The 18,701-nt window shown below is 52.3% G+C and overlaps 7 protein-coding genes across 7 annotated transcripts; 6 read left to right on the top strand and 1 right to left on the bottom strand.

The window, feature by feature from the left end:
- Positions 1-213: 213 nt before the first annotated feature.
- BO87DRAFT_382683 (uncharacterized protein) lies at positions 214-1,004 on the top strand (the record flags this gene model as incomplete). The annotated part of the gene is made up of 3 exons (XM_025624621.1): positions 214-302; positions 358-378; positions 722-1,004. The coding sequence occupies 3 exons, from the start codon at positions 214-216 to the stop codon at positions 1,002-1,004; spliced, it is 393 nt and encodes a 130-aa protein (XP_025484171.1).
- A 238-nt stretch (positions 1,005-1,242) lies between these two features.
- On the top strand, positions 1,243-5,818 carry BO87DRAFT_131409 (U6 snRNP complex subunit PRP24). The gene is made up of 4 exons (XM_025618049.1): positions 1,243-4,262; positions 4,317-4,544; positions 4,599-4,955; positions 5,014-5,818. Exons 1-4 carry the CDS (start codon positions 1,689-1,691, stop codon positions 5,764-5,766), a joined length of 3,912 nt encoding a protein of 1,303 aa, XP_025484170.1. The 5' UTR covers positions 1,243-1,688; the 3' UTR covers positions 5,767-5,818.
- Positions 5,819-6,779: 961 nt separating this feature from the next.
- Positions 6,780-8,310, top strand: BO87DRAFT_455417 (uncharacterized protein). The gene is made up of 4 exons (XM_025628635.1): positions 6,780-7,341; positions 7,465-7,529; positions 7,595-7,885; positions 7,941-8,310. The coding sequence occupies exons 1-4, from the start codon at positions 7,242-7,244 to the stop codon at positions 8,115-8,117; spliced, it is 633 nt and encodes a 210-aa protein (XP_025484169.1). The 5' UTR covers positions 6,780-7,241; the 3' UTR covers positions 8,118-8,310.
- A 556-nt stretch (positions 8,311-8,866) lies between these two features.
- On the top strand, positions 8,867-9,918 carry BO87DRAFT_412507 (phytanoyl-CoA dioxygenase family protein; the record flags this gene model as incomplete). The annotated part of the gene is made up of 1 exon (XM_025626502.1): positions 8,867-9,918. The coding sequence occupies exon 1, from the start codon at positions 8,965-8,967 to the stop codon at positions 9,916-9,918; it is 954 nt and encodes a 317-aa protein (XP_025484168.1). The 5' UTR covers positions 8,867-8,964.
- Positions 9,919-9,965: 47 nt separating this feature from the next.
- On the bottom strand, positions 9,966-11,789 carry BO87DRAFT_372796 (snoRNA-binding rRNA-processing protein UTP15). The gene has a single exon (XM_025622382.1). The coding sequence runs from the start codon at positions 11,676-11,678 to the stop codon at positions 10,053-10,055; it is 1,626 nt and encodes a 541-aa protein (XP_025484167.1). The 5' UTR covers positions 11,679-11,789; the 3' UTR covers positions 9,966-10,052.
- A 2,766-nt stretch (positions 11,790-14,555) lies between these two features.
- BO87DRAFT_350063 (uncharacterized protein) lies at positions 14,556-17,409 on the top strand. Its single transcript, XM_025621056.1, has 2 exons — positions 14,556-15,015; positions 15,075-17,409. The coding sequence occupies exons 1-2, from the start codon at positions 14,768-14,770 to the stop codon at positions 17,212-17,214; spliced, it is 2,388 nt and encodes a 795-aa protein (XP_025484166.1). The 5' UTR covers positions 14,556-14,767; the 3' UTR covers positions 17,215-17,409.
- A 533-nt stretch (positions 17,410-17,942) lies between these two features.
- Positions 17,943-18,510, top strand: BO87DRAFT_372794 (uncharacterized protein). Its single transcript, XM_025622381.1, has one exon. The coding sequence runs from the start codon at positions 18,065-18,067 to the stop codon at positions 18,401-18,403; it is 339 nt and encodes a 112-aa protein (XP_025484165.1). The 5' UTR covers positions 17,943-18,064; the 3' UTR covers positions 18,404-18,510.
- The last annotated feature ends 191 nt before the right edge of the window (positions 18,511-18,701 follow it).

The raw sequence follows: 18,701 nt of genomic DNA, 5'->3' as shown, positions 1-18,701 counted from the left end.
TGACTGACTGTCTGGGAAGGTTGTAAACAACCCTCGTCACATTTTTTTTTCTTTCTCAGCTTCACATGTACACAGCACAGTTAGTAGCTAGCCATTGGGGAAGAGCAGATAATAGTAGAGTAGGGGTAGGATATAACTAAGGAGAAACACCGAGGTCGTTGGCGGGGAAAAAGCAGGAACCTCCCCTCCCCGTGCACCCTTTTCTTTTTCACAATGACGATGACGATATTCCAGGCACTTGCATGGGTGGTTAGCAGCTCACTAGCTGGATCGTCACAGCTCTGGATCGTTTCAGATGGTGGGTGAGAGTATTTTCTTATTTTCTTTTTTATTGTCTGCTATTGTTAATTCTACAAGTCCGAAGTGGAGGGTAGCTAGGTAAGTAGGTAGATAGATAGAGAGATGATATAGGGTGTAGTTGTCTTTCTGGTGATTGATTGATTGAATTGTTAGTCAGTTAATATTAATTATCTGAACCATTATCCTCTCTGCTGTCTGCTCAGCTTTTCTCATGCCGAGCTCAACTCCCATCTCCACCGCGTCGATCCACTGCTCTCTTCTCTTCGGCCTCACATATTCTTTTCCTCACTCTGGTCTTTTCCGTTCTCCTCCCTCCCTCCCTTTTCTTCCCTCTTTTTTCCATCCTCTGCCATCCAGGGACTTCCCGTGCGTGTTTGTTCCCACGTTTCCTTTTTTTTTCTTTTTGCCCTGTATGCTTCAGCCTTCCTGCTCCCCCCATCGACCCATTTTCTCCTCCTTTCCCCCCATCCGTTCCCGCCGAGAACTTCTCCGCTGACCAGCCCGTCCAGGTTCGCTATCGCTCGGACCAGGAGAGCTTAAGCCTTAAGCCTTGGGAGTCCGTCGGTCCCTCCACGCAGAAGTGTCTCGTTCTCGTTCTCCCTCCGTCCGCGCCTCACTTTAGCAGCGTTTCGCAAGCGCCCAACTCGTCAAGCTCTCTTCTACCTGCAGAGGACTACCAAAAGGGCCGGAAACCAGCAAAATAGAAAATAACATACAACAAGATCAAGAGAAACGGAAGAGGAAACAACTAACTAACAACAACAACAACAACAACAACGACGATCATTCACCACATCTCGTCAATTGTTTAGTTTTTCCCTTTTTATTTTCCTTTTAGATCCACACCTTTTTTTCCCTTTCTGATTTTCTTTTCTTTTTCCTTCTTCTTCTTCTCTTCTTCTCTGAATCTCTTTTCCACTTGTCATACTTTCCTCACTTCCAGACTTTTTATTGTCTTCGTTTTCCTTCGGGACTAATTCCCTTTCCACTCCATCATTTCTACTGTCAAACTCCGGCCACCCCTCCACCTCTCAGGACCAGGACAAGGACAAGGAACGGCCAAATCCTGGACAGTTAACCTTCGCCCGGTCATAAGGTCTGGACAAGACAGGCTGTGGAACCGGTGCAGGAATGGACTCGTTGATGAGGCGTCTTGCGGTGGTTCTATTAATCTAGGTTTCCCTTATTTTCTTGCCTTTATTTACTTGACATCCTTTCCTTTTACTCTTTGATTCTCTGCCTGAGGTCCTTAAACTTCCCTTCGGCTCTGCTACTTACGTCAGCACCAGTCTCGCTGGCGCTTTGACTCTTTCCTCTATCCATCAGCTTTGGCATTTGCCGTTCCCTGGTCCTTCTTCCCTCCCCCGCCAGTCCGGCCACCAGTCTTGATGATGGACATCAATTCACTCCTTTCGCCCCAGGATGCCAATTCACAGTCCGGGCGCTCAACCCCCTCTGCGGGTTCTTCCTCCGTCCCCAAAAATTCCTCTTCCTCTGCCCCGACCTCTGCTCCTCATCCGAAGCCCTTGCGAAAGAGTCGCCCCGGCTCGACCAAGCAAGGCATGACTTCCTCGCCGCTTGCGCAGCATGTCTATGCCCCATCCCACCTGCCTGAACCTTCGCCGCCCGCCATAAGTCCCAAGGTCGGTCCTAGCGTGGGAGGTGGGAATGGTACTCCCCCAGCGGCTGACCTCCCTCCCCCAAGACAACCGTCTACCCCCGGCATGGACACCCTGGCCGACCTGGCGTCAATGCAGCATCATCAACCGCCGCGATCCAATGCCCCTATCCTGCGCAGCACCGAGGCGTACGAGCACCAGCTGTCCCCTTCCACCATGTACCCGCACGTCAACCCAATTTCTCACAACACTCCTACCCCGCGCTCCTCGTTTGATATCGCAATGTCGGATGGTCCGCGCGAAAGCGCCCGTCGAAGCTATATGGATACCTCCCTCGTCCCCAACGCCCAGCGACAGGCGACGGAACTGTTCGCTCAGATTCAGGAAAACCCTCAGTCCTACGACGCGCATGTTCGCTTCGTTCGCCTTTTGCACGCTGGCTTCGTCAACCACGTTTACCCTCCAAATAACCCCGATATCCATGGCGACCCCCGGAAGTACGATCTGCTCAAAGACATGCGGACGGCTCGAGAGGAGATGGACAAATTGTTCGCCATGGGTGAAGATCTCTGGGCGGAGTGGATTCAGGATGAAAGCATGCTGGCACAATCCGTGGAAGAGCGCATCGCAGTGATGGAGCTCTGCCAGCGTTCGATCGAGGAAGAATACGGTAGCACCAAGCTGTGGGGCATCTACGGCGAGTGGCTCCTGTATCTCTACAATTCGGCCAACGGCGACGCCAGTCAAAGCCAGTGGACCGAGGAAGACCGCATGGTCGGTCGCGAAGTCTTTTCTTGGCAGTCCGTCCTCGACGTGTGGCAACGAGGTGCCGAATCTACGCGGTGGAGAATCCACGACAGCCATCTGGTCTGGGATCGATTCCTTGACTTGCTCGTGCAAGATCTCTCTCGCAACCCATCACAGGACAAGATCAACCATGTGAGAGGGTTTTTCGACCTCCGCCTCGCGACTCCCCATGCCACCTGGGATCAGACCTTCCAGTTATTTTCCGGGTTCATCTCGACGTATTATAACGCAAACTACGAGAACATCATGGCAGAAATGGCCGGGAAATATTCTACAGCAAGCAAGGAGACGTACTCCGCCCGCGAAGACTTCGAGATCCGGTTGCGCAACGCGGCCGAGGCGGGCGACATGGGACAGGAATGGGTTGTGTTCACCGAATATCTCGAATGGGAGCTCAATCGCAACCGTCGCAAGCGGCACACAAATTTCGACCTAGTTAATGCAGTATACCAGCGCGCCGTGCTGCGCTTTCCGACCGATGCGAACATGTGGGAAGATTTCATCATGTTCCTGATCGACGAATCCATGCACGGTAATACGAATACCACGACGATTTCCACACTCGACCGTGCGACCCGGCACTGCCCCTGCTCCGGCAGCCTCTGGTCACAGTACCTGCTCAGTTCCGAGCGGGAAGGCCAGTCGTTTTCCAAGATCGCGGATATCAAGCACAAGGCCACCAGTACGGGTCTGCTGGACGTGGGCGGCATGGAGGAAGTGCTCAAAGTGCATACAGCGTGGTGTAGCTACCTTCGTCGACGGGCTTTCCTGTCCGATTCCACCGACGAAGACATTGACGTGGCGGAAGTTGGTATCCGGTCTGCTATCGAAAGCGTCCAGGAACTGGGCGAGAAGAAGTATGGCCGCAACTACCAGGGCGACCCATTGTTCCGGTTGGAGCGCATCTATATTCGTTATCTCAGCGAGAGTGGCAGTTGGGACAGCGCGCGGGAGACTTTCAAGGGTCTCGTGGGACGTCGTGGCAATAGCTACGAGTTCTGGCTGACTTACTATGAGTGGGAGCTGATCTCCTGGAGTAAGTTTGTTCAAAACGAGACTACGATTGATGCCGCCCGGCGCACTCCGAACCCCAGCTACGCCACTGCAGTGCTGAAGCAGGCGATCAAGCGAACCGACCTCGATTGGCCCGAGAAGATTATGCAGACCTACATTGCGCACTGCGAGGACTACGAGGACTCGGATGAGCTGCAGCTGGCGATTTTGGAGACGCGCAAAGCGATGAGAGCCGTGACTGCCCGCCGCGAGCGCGACGCAAGGGAGCTGGCCGCGCGGCAGGCTGAACAAGCTGCCGTGGTGGAACAAGCCACCCCGCAGGCGGAAAAGCGCAAACGGGAGGAGGAGACGGGCATGAACGGACTCCCTGCCAAAAGAGCTCGTGCAGAGGAGGCCGAAGTATCGGTTCCCGTGGCCGCCGAGCCGGTCGCTCTTCGTCGTGATCGTGAGAATGCCACGATCGTCGTTAAGAATCTGCCCCATGGCATCACCGAACACAAAGTCCGGCAGTTCTTCCGCCATGTGAGTTGCCCCTTACTGAGTGCGTTGAGATTGTAGTAGCTAACTGAGTTATAGTGTGGTACGATAAATAGTGCTAAATTGCTGTCCAGTGATGACGGCAAGTCCGAGACAGCCATTATCGAGTTCAACTCCAAAGATGAGGCCGTTGTCGCGCAGACGCGTGATCAGAAGATCATTGATGAGCATACGATTGAGGTTCAGTTTGGATCGGGTTCTACGGTGTTTGTGACCAACTTCCCAGCGACAGCTGATGAACAATACATTCGCGACCTGTTCCGTGAGGTGACTTCCCCCCGGTGTTTTCATGATCCAAACGTTGGCTAACCGACTCTGTAGCACGGCGAGATTATCGATATCCGCTTCCCGTCCCTCAAGTATAACACGCACCGGCGATTCTGCTACGTGCAGTTCAAGACGGCCGGAGAGGCTTATAGCGCCACGCAGTTAGACGGGGCGACAGTGGGCAATGGCCTGCACCTGGTTGCCAAGATCTCGGACCCGACTCGCCGGCAGGACCGCCAGGGCCCCATGTACGAGGGACGCGAGATTCATGTGTCAAACCTCGACTGGAAAGCCAGTGAGCAGGACGTGGAGGAGCTATTCCTACGGTTTGGAACTGTGGAGCTGGTGCGCATCCCGCGCAAGGTGGATGGCGGCAGCAAGGGCTTCTGCTACGTGGTCTTCTCGTCTAAGGTAGGTGTTCCGGAGGATGCGCAAATGCGCGAGACTTTTTAGCTAATGCATCTTGCAGGAGGAAGCCGAGGCGTCGTTAGTGATGCACGAGCAGCAGTTCCGCTCGCGCCCGCTTCATGTGAAGCTGTCCACCCCGCAAGGGGCCAAACGAAGCGCGACAACCATCTTGTCTCGCGTTGGGACCCGGTCCCCATCGGTCGAGGTCAACGGGGCCAGGCGTGAGGTGAGCGAGGAGGTGCCAAACAGTGAACGGCAAGCACGCACGCTGGGCCTGATGAATGTCCCGGACACGGTGAATGATGCGCGGATCCGAGCACTCGTCGAGCCATATGGCAAGCTGATCAAGATTGTACTGCGGCCTGATCACCAGGGAGCGATTGTTGAGTTTGCGGACGTACATGAAGCCGGCAAAGCGTCCCTGGAGTTGGAAGGGCAGGAAATTACCCCCGGGCGCAAACTGCACATTGGCACGGTACCGGAGATGATGAAGCAATCGGCGGAGAAGAAGAGCAGCAACGGACCCAGCCAAGGTAGCAGCGGCAGCAGCAAGGCCAAAGATAAGCCCAGTGGACTCTTCCCCGTCGCGAAGCCGATCAAGCGCCCGCCGCAGCCAGGCGCGCGCGGCGGCAAGCGCGGCGGGCTGGGAGTGAAACGGGCGACGGCGACGAGCACGGCGAACGGGCAGACGACGACCACGACGACCACGAAGACGACGATGACGACCGACAGCGCCGCCCCGAGCGAGGGGCAGAGCACGAAAAAGAGCAATGAAGACTTCCGAGCGATGATCCAGCGGAGTCGAGCGGGTTGAGGGAGGGCGCGGCGCACAGGATGGCATGGCGGGAACCGGCGTTACCTCTCCGCTTGCTAATGACGACTACTACTACTACTCTTACTACTCTTGCTAAACTTTGCTAAGATTTCGACTTGGCGTGATGTGAATTTGACCTTCTACCGGCCAGTGCTGATGTTGAGAAGTTCTTGCTGATGCGTTTGCATTTGCCGCTTTGTGTATTATCATATAGCCTTAACCCTGCCGCCGGCTGAAGTTGAATGTAGATTATTATTATTCCCTTTATTTTGATTGCTTCCACGTGAATTGTATGTACCGTTGTAGATGTGGGTAACTTTACTGTAAGGTATTTCCGAATACCATGTATGGATCGATAGGAATTATCCTATAGTAGGGCTATTCCGAGAATCCTGGCAGATGGGAGCAGCACGCGGACCGACCAGGTTGTGAAGGGAGCAAGTCAACCGGTCGGGGAGTTGCAGGAATTCCTCAGGAGGAGAGAGAGAGATCAGTTGATGTTACTTACTACTAGTTACTAGTTCATAGTTAACTAACTAATGAGAGATAACTATAGGTCAATGTGACCCGCAGCTACACTGATGAAGACTCAATTCCCGTAAACAAGCTCTCTGGTGACCCCGGTGGATGGCCGAGCCCCTTGCTTCCGAAGTTGGCATGATTAATACCTATCTAACATAGTAAAGAGCAAAGAAGCCGGGCAGCAGCTGCAGTGCAACGTTCGGGAACCGGTTGGTAGACACTCTCTTCTCAAAGCAGTTCAAAGCAGTCCATCCCCGCCATGGGAGGAGGGCGCTTTGACCGAAAGGATCGACGGTCACTCGGTGGTAGGAATGTTTTATTCGTCTGTTGTCCCGCTGATGGCTGAGGGAATTACCGGTGGAGAATGGTGATGGACACTGAAGTATCATGCCAGATGGAGTTCCCTTTCCTCAAACATGCGAACCATGAGGACATGACCAGGTCAGTCTTGTCATACATTACTATTTCTGCCTCCCCCCTCCTTCTCGGTCCTTTTCATGATGCTGAGGTATTTTTCATGAAGTGGGAGGTCCTCGAGGTCGAAACTAGAGATGTTCTTTTCTTTCACTTGATGATGATGATAGTGCTGAATGGACTGATTTGATGCTTTCGGGGATAAGCTCCCGAGCGCAACTGTCACTGTCACCACCTGACCAGCCCTGCTTGTTTCTGCCTTCAATCCGGCTTTTTAGACCACCTCTTTTTCCTCCTCTTCTCCTCTTGATTCCCCTGGTTCTTTTCTTCTTCTTCTTCTTCTTCTTCTTCTTCTTCTTCTCTTTATCCCGGTCGGGATTATCATTTCTTCCCCTCTATATAATTATCACTTTTATTCATTCTTTTTCTCCCTTCTTCCCCCCCTTGGTTCCTCTTTCACCGCCCCCCATCTACTCGCCTGCACGGGCTCTGCTGCTTGTTGTCGTCATCGCTACTGGCCGCTCGCTTCCCCCGCCGTGATGGATTTCCATCTGGTGCCTCGAGGGGAAGACCGTAATTATACCGGGTTCCTCACCAAAACCATTGTTTATACGGCCTCGTTGATTGTATTCCTGGCCTGTAAGTCATGTGGCGCTCGTCCGATTCGCTAGCTGCATAGTTAGCAATTAATAGCTCGAGCTCCTGCCACCGATGCAACCTGTGCACGCGCACACGACACAACTAACAAGTCTCTCCATACAGCTTTCGGTCTCACCGTCGCCTCCATCGTCGTTCCGAAATGGGTCACCTATACGGATGATAAAGATGTTGGTTTTGCCGTCCCTTTCCAACTGTGCCCGACCAGCCACTAACAAGAATCACCACTATCCAGCCCCAATGGCGTTACACCTACGGCCTCCACCGTCGCTGCTCCCATGTAACCGGTCAATGCGAGACTTTTCCCCAGAATGATGAATGCCACGGTGACAACCGCTACTTCTGCTCCATGTGGCGCTCCGTCGGGTTTCTGATGTCGTTCGCCATCGTGTTGGAGGGAATGACCGTGGTCGCGTATTTGATTGTCTTGTCTGGGGGGAAGCGTCTGCGCGAGTCGGGGTGGAAGATTGTCAGTTTGTTGATTATTCTGTCGGCGGCGGTGCAGGCAGCTAGCATGTCGCTTGTGGTGAGTTCCCTGGTCATGATTTGATTTTGGTTAGTGGCATGCTAAGAAGGGTTAGGCATATCTCGTCGATAATGAAGACCGGTTTGCCAATGGATGGGTATTGAATGAGTCGTGGATCTTCTGCACCGTGAGTTGGTGTGTGAGTCTGTTTGTCGCCGGGGTGTTGATCCTGGCGGGTACTACGCTGCCGTCGGAGGGTGGCTATGAGTTGATCCCGGATCAGATCAACTGATTGAGCTTGCGCCCATGGAAGTAAAAAGATGGATGCAACAACATAATGAGGGATATGATTTGATTGGTAATGAGTGGCGTTGGTGGATGTGATTGCAGTATGCTTTTCAGCCTGATGTTATTGTTATTGGTATTTGAAAACGGTGTAGTTAGCTGGTATAGTTAACGTGATATAATCAAGAGATTATGATGATACTTTGCCTATTACAGGTTTCCATTCATCGCCTTATCCCTTCTGTCACCTACCCATCTTCTTATTTTGGTTTCAGATACACTTGCAGAGAGTCAGAGCCATCAAGGTAGCTAGCTATACATGCTTTAGTAGCAGATTATCACATGCCCGCATTACTTCTTGCTGGCCTACTGGTATGAAAGTATCCGTATCGATGGTCTAGAACTTGTGTTGTACGAGATATAACTGTTTTAGATTGATGAGTGTGGTGTATATGTGGTTGTGTAACTGTTTGCTATTCCATTTGGCTTTTATCAGAGTGGTGATTAGGTACTCCATAGTTATGGAAATGTAGGCACTTTTACTCTACATTACTTCTCTTATACGCACACTTACTGTACCATTTTCATACATTACATTAAATCATAACAACACTCATCAGCTGACCCAGCCCAGATAGATAGTAACTAGCAACTAGTAACAGAGATAACCCCCGCCCACCGATAAGCCGATAAGTAACTCAAGTCCCTGCATATAAAAAGCCCATGCACCACTTGACACCGACCCCACCTATTTTCCTTCCCCCCACACCAACCAACTAACCAACATCCTCACATTTCACACACACTCACCTCACCACCAAACCACCACAATTACCACCACCACAACCACAACCATGCCCGGCCTCACCCCCGCCCAACTCTCCACCTTCAACACGACCGGCTACCTCATAATCCCCGACTACCTCACCCCCGCCGAAATCTCCGCCTGCCTAACCGAAACCAACCACCTCCTGACAACCTTCCCTTTAGACACCCACCCCCTCACCCAATTCACCACCGGCGACTCCTCCCCAACAGACAAACACGTCGGCGACACCTACTTCCTCGAAAGCGGGGACAAAATCCGGTACTTCTTCGAACCCTCCGCCATCTCCCCCACGACCTCCACCCTTCTAAAACCCAAACACCTCGCGGTGAACAAAATCGGACATAGCCTGCACACGCTCTCCGAGCCCTTCAAGTCCATTACTTTGTCGCAACGCAACGCAGATATCGCCCGATCCCTGGGGTTCAAAGACCCAAGGGTGCTGCAAAGCATGGTGATTTGCAAGCAGCCCGGGATTGGAGGGGCGGTGCCCCCGCACCGCGATAGCGAGTTCTTGTATACGGATCCGCCGAGTGCGGTTGGGTGGTGGATTGCGTTGCAGGATGCTGGGAAGGGGAATGCGAGTTTGGGGATGGTGAGGGGGAGTCATAGACGCGGGGATGGGGGGGTGGGGAGGAGGTTTGTTAGGGTTTATGAGGGTGATAAGGAAGGGGGGGAGGTGGTGGGGACGGGGTTTGTGGAGAATGAGGGGGGGAGGTTTCCTAGGGGTTTGGAGGTGCAGGATAAAGAGGAGGGTGAAGGGGAGGATGAGGTCGAGGTGGTGGATGTTAAGGCGGGGTCGTTGGTGTTGATTCATGGCAATGTGTTGCATAAGAGTGAGAGGAATACCGGGGATAAGAGTCGATTTGCTTATACGTTTCATGTTATTGAGGGGGCGGAGGGGTGGGAGTATGATGGGAGGAATTGGTTGCAGCCGACTGGGGAGGGGTTTTCGAGGTTGTATGGTGATCATTCTATGTAGGTAGTAGTTCTCTACTGGGTGGGTGTGTAGAAGAGGGTTAAGAAGTATGCATGTATGTATCATCTATGTAGCCACCAAACTCCATCCAGGTATCCAATAGTAGTAACTATGCTTTTTGTATTGTTTCTGCCTGCTCACGCAGCAAGCATCTCCAACATTCCCTTCGTCTGGTACGCTTGATGCGCCATCTCCACCTCGTCGCGCACTCGTCGGTGCAAGCGCTCCACCATCTTGTCGATTTGCGCCGACTGGCCCAGGTTGCCCGAGTAAATGTCCAGCACGTTCATCGCCACCTCCACGCTCAGCTGCACCAGTCGCGGCTCCGTGATGTTCTTGTGCACCCATTGCAGCACCGGCTGCAGCGTCACCTCGTCGCGGTTCTGCAGGGACGCCCGCAGCGCGGACCGATGCCGCAGCGCCGTCAATAGCGTCAATTGTGCCGTCTTGTCGTTCGACCGCAACACCTGGTCCAGGGCTGCAGAGTACTTCGCCTTGCGCAGGTCGAGTTCCCACGGCTGCTCCTTCTTCCGCTTCTTGAGGTCCCGCCCCTCGATCACAATGTCCACGCCCTCACCGACAAAGTCCTGTCCGCGCAGACGCTTCTCCCATCCGGATCCGCGCTGCTTCTTCTGCTTGGCTGCCTTCCGGTCGTGCTCCTCCAGCTTGCCCTCCAGCAGCGCCTGCATCTCCTTGCGACGCTCGCGCTCGCGGATCTTCTGCTGTCCGGACAGCCGGGTCTTGATTGACAGCAGACCGGACTGCATACCGACGGCAATGTGCTTATCCTCCTGGGCGATGCCCGATGTGATCGCGCGCAGTGAGAGAATGGGGGACGGGTACTTGGAGCCCGAGACCATGTTCCAGCCGGTCGTTTCGAATACCTTCATGTGGCCGTCCAGCGCACCGGAGAGCAGGCGCTCGCCGTTCGACGCCAGCGCCAGCGATGTGACGGTCTTTTGGTGGCTCTGAATCATGTGCAGGGGCTTGCCGGCCACGATATCCAGCACCGCGATCTTGTTGTCGGCCGCCGCAAGCACCGTCGTGCCCGTGGGCATGGGCAGCACCGTCTCGATGGCTGCGCCCATCTTGAATGTCATTGCGGACCGGTTTTCGACACGAGGATCCCACAGTCGCACGGTCCGGTCATAACTACCGGAGACCACCAGGCCAGAGGAGGCTAGAGATCCTGGCATGAATGCACCGCTGCGCACGTAATCGGTATGGCCGGTGAAGACCTTCTGGCTGTTCTCGCTGGGCAAATCCCACAGGCGTACCGTCCGGTCGTCACTGGCGGTCATGACGCATGTAGGGTCGCTGGGGGAGAATTTCGTGACCCAGACGGGCTGCTTGTGGTCCTTCCATGTCTTCAAGATGGCACGGGAGCTCACGTCGAACACCTGCACCGTACCAGAGTCATCACCGACGGCGATGACTCGTCCGTCGGGACGAACATCTGTGCCTCGTACCGTATCATCGAAGCGGGTGATTGTGCGGAGGAGTTTGCGAGTGCGGATAGAGTAGATCTGGACGCGGGCGCCGGTGGTCACGGTGAACACATCGGGAGGTTGGGTGAGGGAGGGGAAGGCGGAGGCAGAGGAGGGAGCGGAGGGTTGCGTGATGAGGTTGACGGGGCCATTGGCAGGCGAGGGGATGAGGAGAGGATTCTTGAAGGTCTTCCAATATTGTTGCTCCGGCGTCAAACGAGTCGAGGGCAGCGCCGGCAGCTTGACCTGCTGCAGAGGGAGGACGGGGGCAGCCATGGCTGCGATTGCCCAAGTCGGGATAGATTAATAGGAAGTGGAATGTAAGACTGCCGAATTGGATAAAGAGGAGAGATCAGCCAGCAGCCTGCGCTTTGGACGTTGTCGGCGTCGTCAAAGTGGTTCGGGGAAATTTTTTGGACGGAGCCTCTATCGCATCGGGAAAAGTCTATCGGCGCCCGATTAGGTTTAGCGCGGATACTGCTATAGTCCATTTGGAGTTGATCCCATCAGCAAATTATCCATCAGGAAGAACCTTGTGAATTTTGCCCTTGTGAGATTTAAAGATTGGGATATACTGCTATGCATTGTGGCTTTGAGTAGCTCTTACTCATGAGTAGTGTGCTTTCTCAGGTGTTCACGATGGGTATTCCATGAGATAGTTCTCGATATTGTGAGAAATCTTTTGTTACTAGTATTAGTTGATAGACATTAGTAGTCACTGATTTCCGATCATTATGACGGTAGAGTCCAGAGGAAAGTTGTATTAAGGTATATGTGGTTGAGTGCTGACACCGAGAGTGACTTGTAGGATAGCATTTGACCGAAGCATTTTTTAGGGCTCTTAGAAGACCGGAAAGCATTTCTAAGAAGAGCAATTGTCTCAATTGCAATATAGTTATATATCTAGATATATAAAAGTCAATTTATGCAATTAAAAAGTCACCAGGGTCTTTCTTTCTGCTCACTCTTTAGTAAAGATGAATGGGGAAGACAAAAGTACCTCGCGGCTGGTCTGTCCGGGCCGTAGCTTCCCTGACACTAACAACAGCAGATCTACTCTCTACAACGGAGGCAGCCACACGAATGTTCATACATCAAATCCACACATACAACACATAGGACCCTCTCCTCTCTACACTTTTTTACTGCTATCATCCCCGTACCCATCATTGGACAGCAATCAGCTAACGTCCAGACCGCATTCAAAGGTCCAGGCCCATCTCACCGCCGAACGCCAAACCACGTCATGAATCAAGAGCTGAAGCTACTGCAAAGCTGGTCGAACTCAGTATCGGTGACCAGTTCAGACAATGCGCTTACTATAGTTCCATTACCATTGCTGACCGGTAGCTTCTATCTCCTCTATCTAGATTCCAGTCACCGTCTGCTCCACAGTTGTGCGTGTTGACCAACACAGACCCAAGCATTGGACAACTTGGATTCGAGGTCTTGATCAGCCTCAACAGCCTCATCAACGCCTTACCAAAAATGATATCCACCTCACCTCACAGTCAAGTGTGACTAGATGTGATGTTGTCTCCGACCTCATGCCCTATCACAATCTGAGGCCCACTTGAGCACCGACATCTATGCTGTCACAATCAGACAATGGTAGCTTAGATTAGCCAAGGACCATTGTGGACTGAGACATTGACCGTTTTGATTCTGATCGGGCAGGATTGGAGTTATACTTGGGTATACAGAATGGATCCTGCTATGGATCAGTTGTGGGGAGCTTGATCTAGGTATGTGCCTGGCCGAACTTTTCCCGTCTCCAGGGCGATTGCCCGGTTCGGGGGAAAAAGCATGGAGACCATGCCATATCGCATTGCTCCATAGCAAGCTTCTAGTTGCTGCAGTTTCCTACTCGAGTGGGGTTTGTCCTTGATTTCTCGTTCCTTGATTTCTCCAGGCTCTTCATCTTTTGACTTTACACGGAAGCCCAGACACCCGCTATTGGCCAGCTTGCCAGGCACCCGGGACACCGTGGGAAGCGTCCGACCCATCCTTATTCGTGCCCGGCCGTGCAGAGCCGATCAGCCACACCCCAGCTGCCGCTGCCGATCGTCTTGCGGAATGTCACAGGCTACTAACTACACTAACCACTAACCAGTTAACCGCCTGCGTTCCACGTGGGTGTGACTCCAAGGTTAGTCTAGACCAGGAGTCAGCGGGCCCGCGAATTCAATTGACTCTTTCCGAGACGGAAGACGGAGTAGACATCTGCCAACTTCAAGGCCTGACGGGTTCTTGGTGGAACAATGGCACGACTAGAACTTTTCGAGAGTGCCTTACCAGATTGCTTCGCCCCGTCATGACATCAGCCTACGAAGCTCAATCTCGCTTGTGGTGTTTCTACGAATCAAGCCTAATTTTAGTGGCTGGGATAAGCTGAAGCCGATGCAGTGCACAGGCAGCAGATTTGTATATTATTGACATCCTGCATTGTAGGCGTATTCGACGAAGTTTGGGACTGACGTATGCAATGGCGTCGCAGAAGCTGCAGCGACAGCACAAGGAGTGGAGGCAGACACTGTAACGGAGCTGCCGCTCTAACTAGCAGGGCGGCCGCAGCGTCGGATGATTTCCTGTCCATCTCCACTGACACCGCAAGCATCATACCTCGTGCGATAGCCTCGTCTGATGCGGTCGAGTCCGGTCATGTTTGGTGTCATTTGAACGGTCGAAAGACAGCTCTACGCATGAGGTAGAGAACCGGAAAGGGATCCGTGGCATTTTCAGGTCCATCCAGGTATGTGTGCAGCATCTTTTGTCTTGTATACTCGTCTCAGGTTAGAAATCCGTGGCTGGAAGTTATCTCACAACCCGGCCTCCACATGGGGGCCAGATCCCTAAGGTTGTCACCTTGTGACTCCTGGGATCCGCCACCAGCCCCACCATCCAATCCGAACAAAGAACGCGGGTAATCTAACGAAAGTTACTGGTATTGATTTGTATGATTCCAAGCAGGAAGGCGCGATCGGGCCAATCAGAGCCCCACTCCCAGCCACATCACCCGCCCAACCTCCCCTTTTACGGCCGGCCCCACCCGTTTTCGCCACCCAATCAGTGCGCGCGTTGCTTATCGATAAGCCGAGATCCTCCAGCTCCCAGAACTATGCCCGTCCTCCCTCCCTTTCTCCCCTCCCTGCACTCTTTTCTGCAAAACAACTTCACGCGAAACGAACTGGTCTCTCGTTACTATTACTGCTCTACCTTGCTGCTCCACATTTGAAAAACAAAACCATCCAACCAACGCTCATCTGTCCTTCGTTACTCTCCTTCACGCTCTCTGTCAACACACCCCTACCGAACTGCGTCTTGTCACTCCTTCATTATATTCCTCCCTAGGATAGTCTAGCAACATGATGGACGCCAGAGTCCCCAAGCGGGGCTTAATGGCAATGGCTCACACTGCTCATGCAGCGGGCATCTTTGCGGATATGTCCGTGGATGGCCCAATTATTGGCACGTTGGTGGTCGTCGCCGACCGCGCCAAAAACCTCCCAAACAGAAAAACAATGGGCAAGCAGAACCCGTACTGTGCTGCGCGCCTTGGAAAAGAAGCAAAAAAGACTGGTACAGACCTGCGAGGTGGTCAAACTCCCAAATGGTATGTATCTTGCCGCCAGCTGAACTTGGACGTCAGATAGACGAAGCTAACTGACGTAGGGATGATGAACTTCGCTTCAATGTACACGAATCTCCAGACTACTACAGATTGAAAGTATCTGTTTTCAACGATGAGAAAAAGACCGACCTCATTGGAGAAACATGGGTCGACCTGAGTGATCTGATCATTCCGGGCGGCAGTCAAAACGACCACTGGCATCCCTTGCAATACCGTGGAAAATACGCTGGCGAAGTCCGGCTTGAAATGACCTACTATGATACACGACCCGAAGATGAAGCAGTGATCGAAAGAAGAACGCCCGCCTCTGACAAGGTCCACCCAAGGAAGATTGCATCCTTCAGCTCAGGTCCCGCGGCGCCTAGCCCTGGTACCCTCTCTGGTCCCAGGCAGTTGAAAGATGTCAAAAGACGGCCACTCCCTTCGGATCCTCGCCCGAGATCTTCGGCGCACTCAAGCACATCGAGCAGCTCACCGGTCCGTGCTAATGAGAGCACGAACCCGGCTCCAACCCTCCACCACCACAGTCACAGCCATCATCAAGACCTCAGACAGCCAAGAGTGGATAATAGCAGCTCTGGAATGAGTGATAGCACCACCTCGCTCCCTACATACAACCATAGAGAATACGCAAGCCCGCAACGACTGGAAAGTAACAGTATGGTTGTTGCCAATCCCACGGGATCCTACCCCACGAATCCCTGTCCCTATCCTATCAATCCTTCAGACAGCGGCTCAGGTGCCACACATAGCACGACTTCATTGCCAACTTATCAGAATCATGATTACACAAGGCCTCATGTTGAGCATAGCAACCCGCCGATGAGCGACAGCTCCAGCTTGCTTCCACTCCTTCCAAACCCTCACCGAGTTGAGTACGCTAGCCAGGCACCGCCTCACAGCAGCAGCAACTCACTCGTCGGCAATGCCACGAGCTCGTACAATACGAGTTCATGTCCGTCTTATCATGCGGAGTACACAAAAATACCAGATAGCAGTTCGTTTGCCTCGACGAACTCGAGTGCACAACAGCCGGCCTACGGGCATTATCGTGAATATGCACAGATTGGATATACGCCCCCACTTCTCACCGACAGTCAGCCTTCTTCCCTGTCATACGCGATGATGCAACCCCGTGTTGAGGATGAAGAAGAAGACGGACTTCCACCCCCTCCACCCGCTCATCGCTCAGGACTGGTTCCCTCCAACCAACCAGTGCCAGTGGCGCCGAACCCTGGCCCTCAGACGTACATGCAACCGGCTCCTCAGACGTACACACAACCAGCTCCTCTGCCGCAGGTTACCATGCCCGAGTTGATGGAAAAGCCTGCTTCGGACAACAGTCTGCATACCACCCCGTCGTGGGATCCCAATTGGGATTATCCCAGAGGCAGACGTGAGGAAACTGCCGTGGCCACAACAAATGCAGTGCCAGCAAGTCTGGTTCCTGGATTTGATCCGGTAGTTGCAGCAGCCGAATCGGATCGCGCGGCGTATGAGCGAGAAGTCAGACGAAGGAGCGGTAATTTCGATGAAAATCCGCTGCAAATGGTTCATCAGCCAGCTGATAACAGGAGACACTCTCGTGGTCTCTATGACGAGAATCCTCTGAAGAAACCTGTCGATACTCGGTCTCTTGTGAGCCGAACTTCGACAGCTCCCAATAATCAGCTTGTCCCTAGAAGAAAATCAGTCAGCCCCCGACCCCCATCGATGAGGGGCCGAGAGGTGTCTCCTGTTCCGTTTTCTCCCGATTCCTATCTGCCTGAAGCGGCGCGAGAGCCAGCAGCGCGAGAGTCAGGCCCCATTATCGGGGATGATGGTCGGGAAATTGATCCTTCTGACCATTTGCCTACAAATACTTGGGCCCCAGAGCCCGAACGAAAAACCAAAAAGCCGGGAGTTGTTGTGCGTTTCCGCAGCCCCGTTCATCGAGACAGTCCTCCCAAGGACTACGGACATCGCAAGTCCATGTCCGAAGCATACTCTAATTCTCCCTCACGGCTATATGCCGAGGCAAACAACCCCCCTATACCATCTAAGGTGCCTGTTGGGTTACCAACAAAAAATTATGGAAACATTGATCAAAGCTACGATGCTCTGAGCCGAGAGCTCAATACGATAGATATTGGAGGATCTGGTCGAGGCATGAAAAGATATGCCCTTAGTTACGTGTCTTAGATAGATACTGTTGTCTTTGCGTTATGGACAGCGATGTGCTGCATCTGTTTTCTCTAGATAGGATGTTTTTCTTTTCTTCTTGTCTCTGGCAGGTTCAAGTGTTTGCTTTAGATAGCTTTTTTTTTCATGTCTTTTCTTTCGGTTTAGGTAGCTTCTCATTCTTATGTCAGATAGCTAGCTATCTTTATGATACCAATGTTACTCTTCAAAAGTCTTTACACTGTGTCTGAAGGAAGCGATATGCGAACCACGCCAATAACAGTGATATCACCAGCCACTAGGGAGTAGACATAACAAGTAATCAATAAACAACCAAAAGTAGTTCAATACTGATCTCAGTTACTATACCCCGTATACGCAATTGAAACCCATCTTTAACAAGAATCCTCCCCTACTGAACCAATACCTACGCAAGCCCAGCAACAAACCTGGATGAAAGCAATTCTAGAACCCCAATGGAAGAGTCGAAGGGCCAAGACCCGCAACAAATGAGACCATCACGAACCAATTACAAATGAGGCATGATTCAGATTGACTTCATTATGAACCATTGATTGACATTGAACCCGTGCGGAGGCACCCATACATCTTCTCTTATTTGTTTGGTGGGGACGAGTTACTGTTATGGGGGGAAGGGGATGACATCACATTTGTTGCCACTGGAGTTGAGGTGTAGGTATAAGTATCCTTCTTCGTTTGAGGACAATGCCTATTGTTTGATTATAATTTTGAAGTTTAATCTATTCTATAATAAATATCTTACTGTCAATTGATTGAATCTATCTGAATATACTCGGATATCATCTTCTATACAACCAGCGAGAAATACAACCCCACAACAACAAACAAAATGTCCTACCGCACCACCTCCAGCTCCTCCTCCGCCTACTCTTCCTACTCCTCTTCCACCTCTAACGACAACAACAACAACAACCCCCGAACCGAATCGACCGGCCACCGCTACGCCACTACCTCACACACCGACCCCACTGGGGCTACTACCGTCCGCACCGGATACCAGAATCTAGGCGAGGAGCCGGTTTTCGAGGAACGGAGATTCGATTCAGCGGGTCGGGAGGGCGCGTTGTTGGATACGCAGGGTGGAATGGGTGCTGCTGGGGGAACTAGGGCTATTAGGGAGTTGGATGAGGATGCTGACGAGGGGGAGTGGGAGGATGGGACTTATTAAGTATTGAGTGATGGGGTTTTGTGGAGGGGGTGATATGGTATATGTGTGTTTGATTTGATGGTAATGGTAATGGTAATGAAATGTGATCATATTGATATACCGAAGTTCTAGGTAGTGTAATGTATACTGTGTGATTGTTGACTGCTGGGATTGTTGGTGATGGGTTATACCTGTACCGTGTCCAGCTGTCTAAGCTAGGCGTGGATGTCTGGGCCGTAGTCTAGGTCGTTGTTTAGATTCGGTATATATGTTGGTTGGTTAGCATGATAACTTTGATTGAATGGGGTTGTACTTGGTA

Source organism: Aspergillus neoniger, assembly GCF_003184625.1.
Source record: "Aspergillus neoniger CBS 115656 unplaced genomic scaffold BO87scaffold_3, whole genome shotgun sequence".
Lineage (NCBI taxonomy): Eukaryota > Fungi > Ascomycota > Eurotiomycetes > Eurotiales > Aspergillaceae > Aspergillus > Aspergillus neoniger.
The sequence above is the reverse complement of the archived record's forward strand: the minus strand, read 5'-3'. Positions and strand labels throughout refer to the sequence as shown.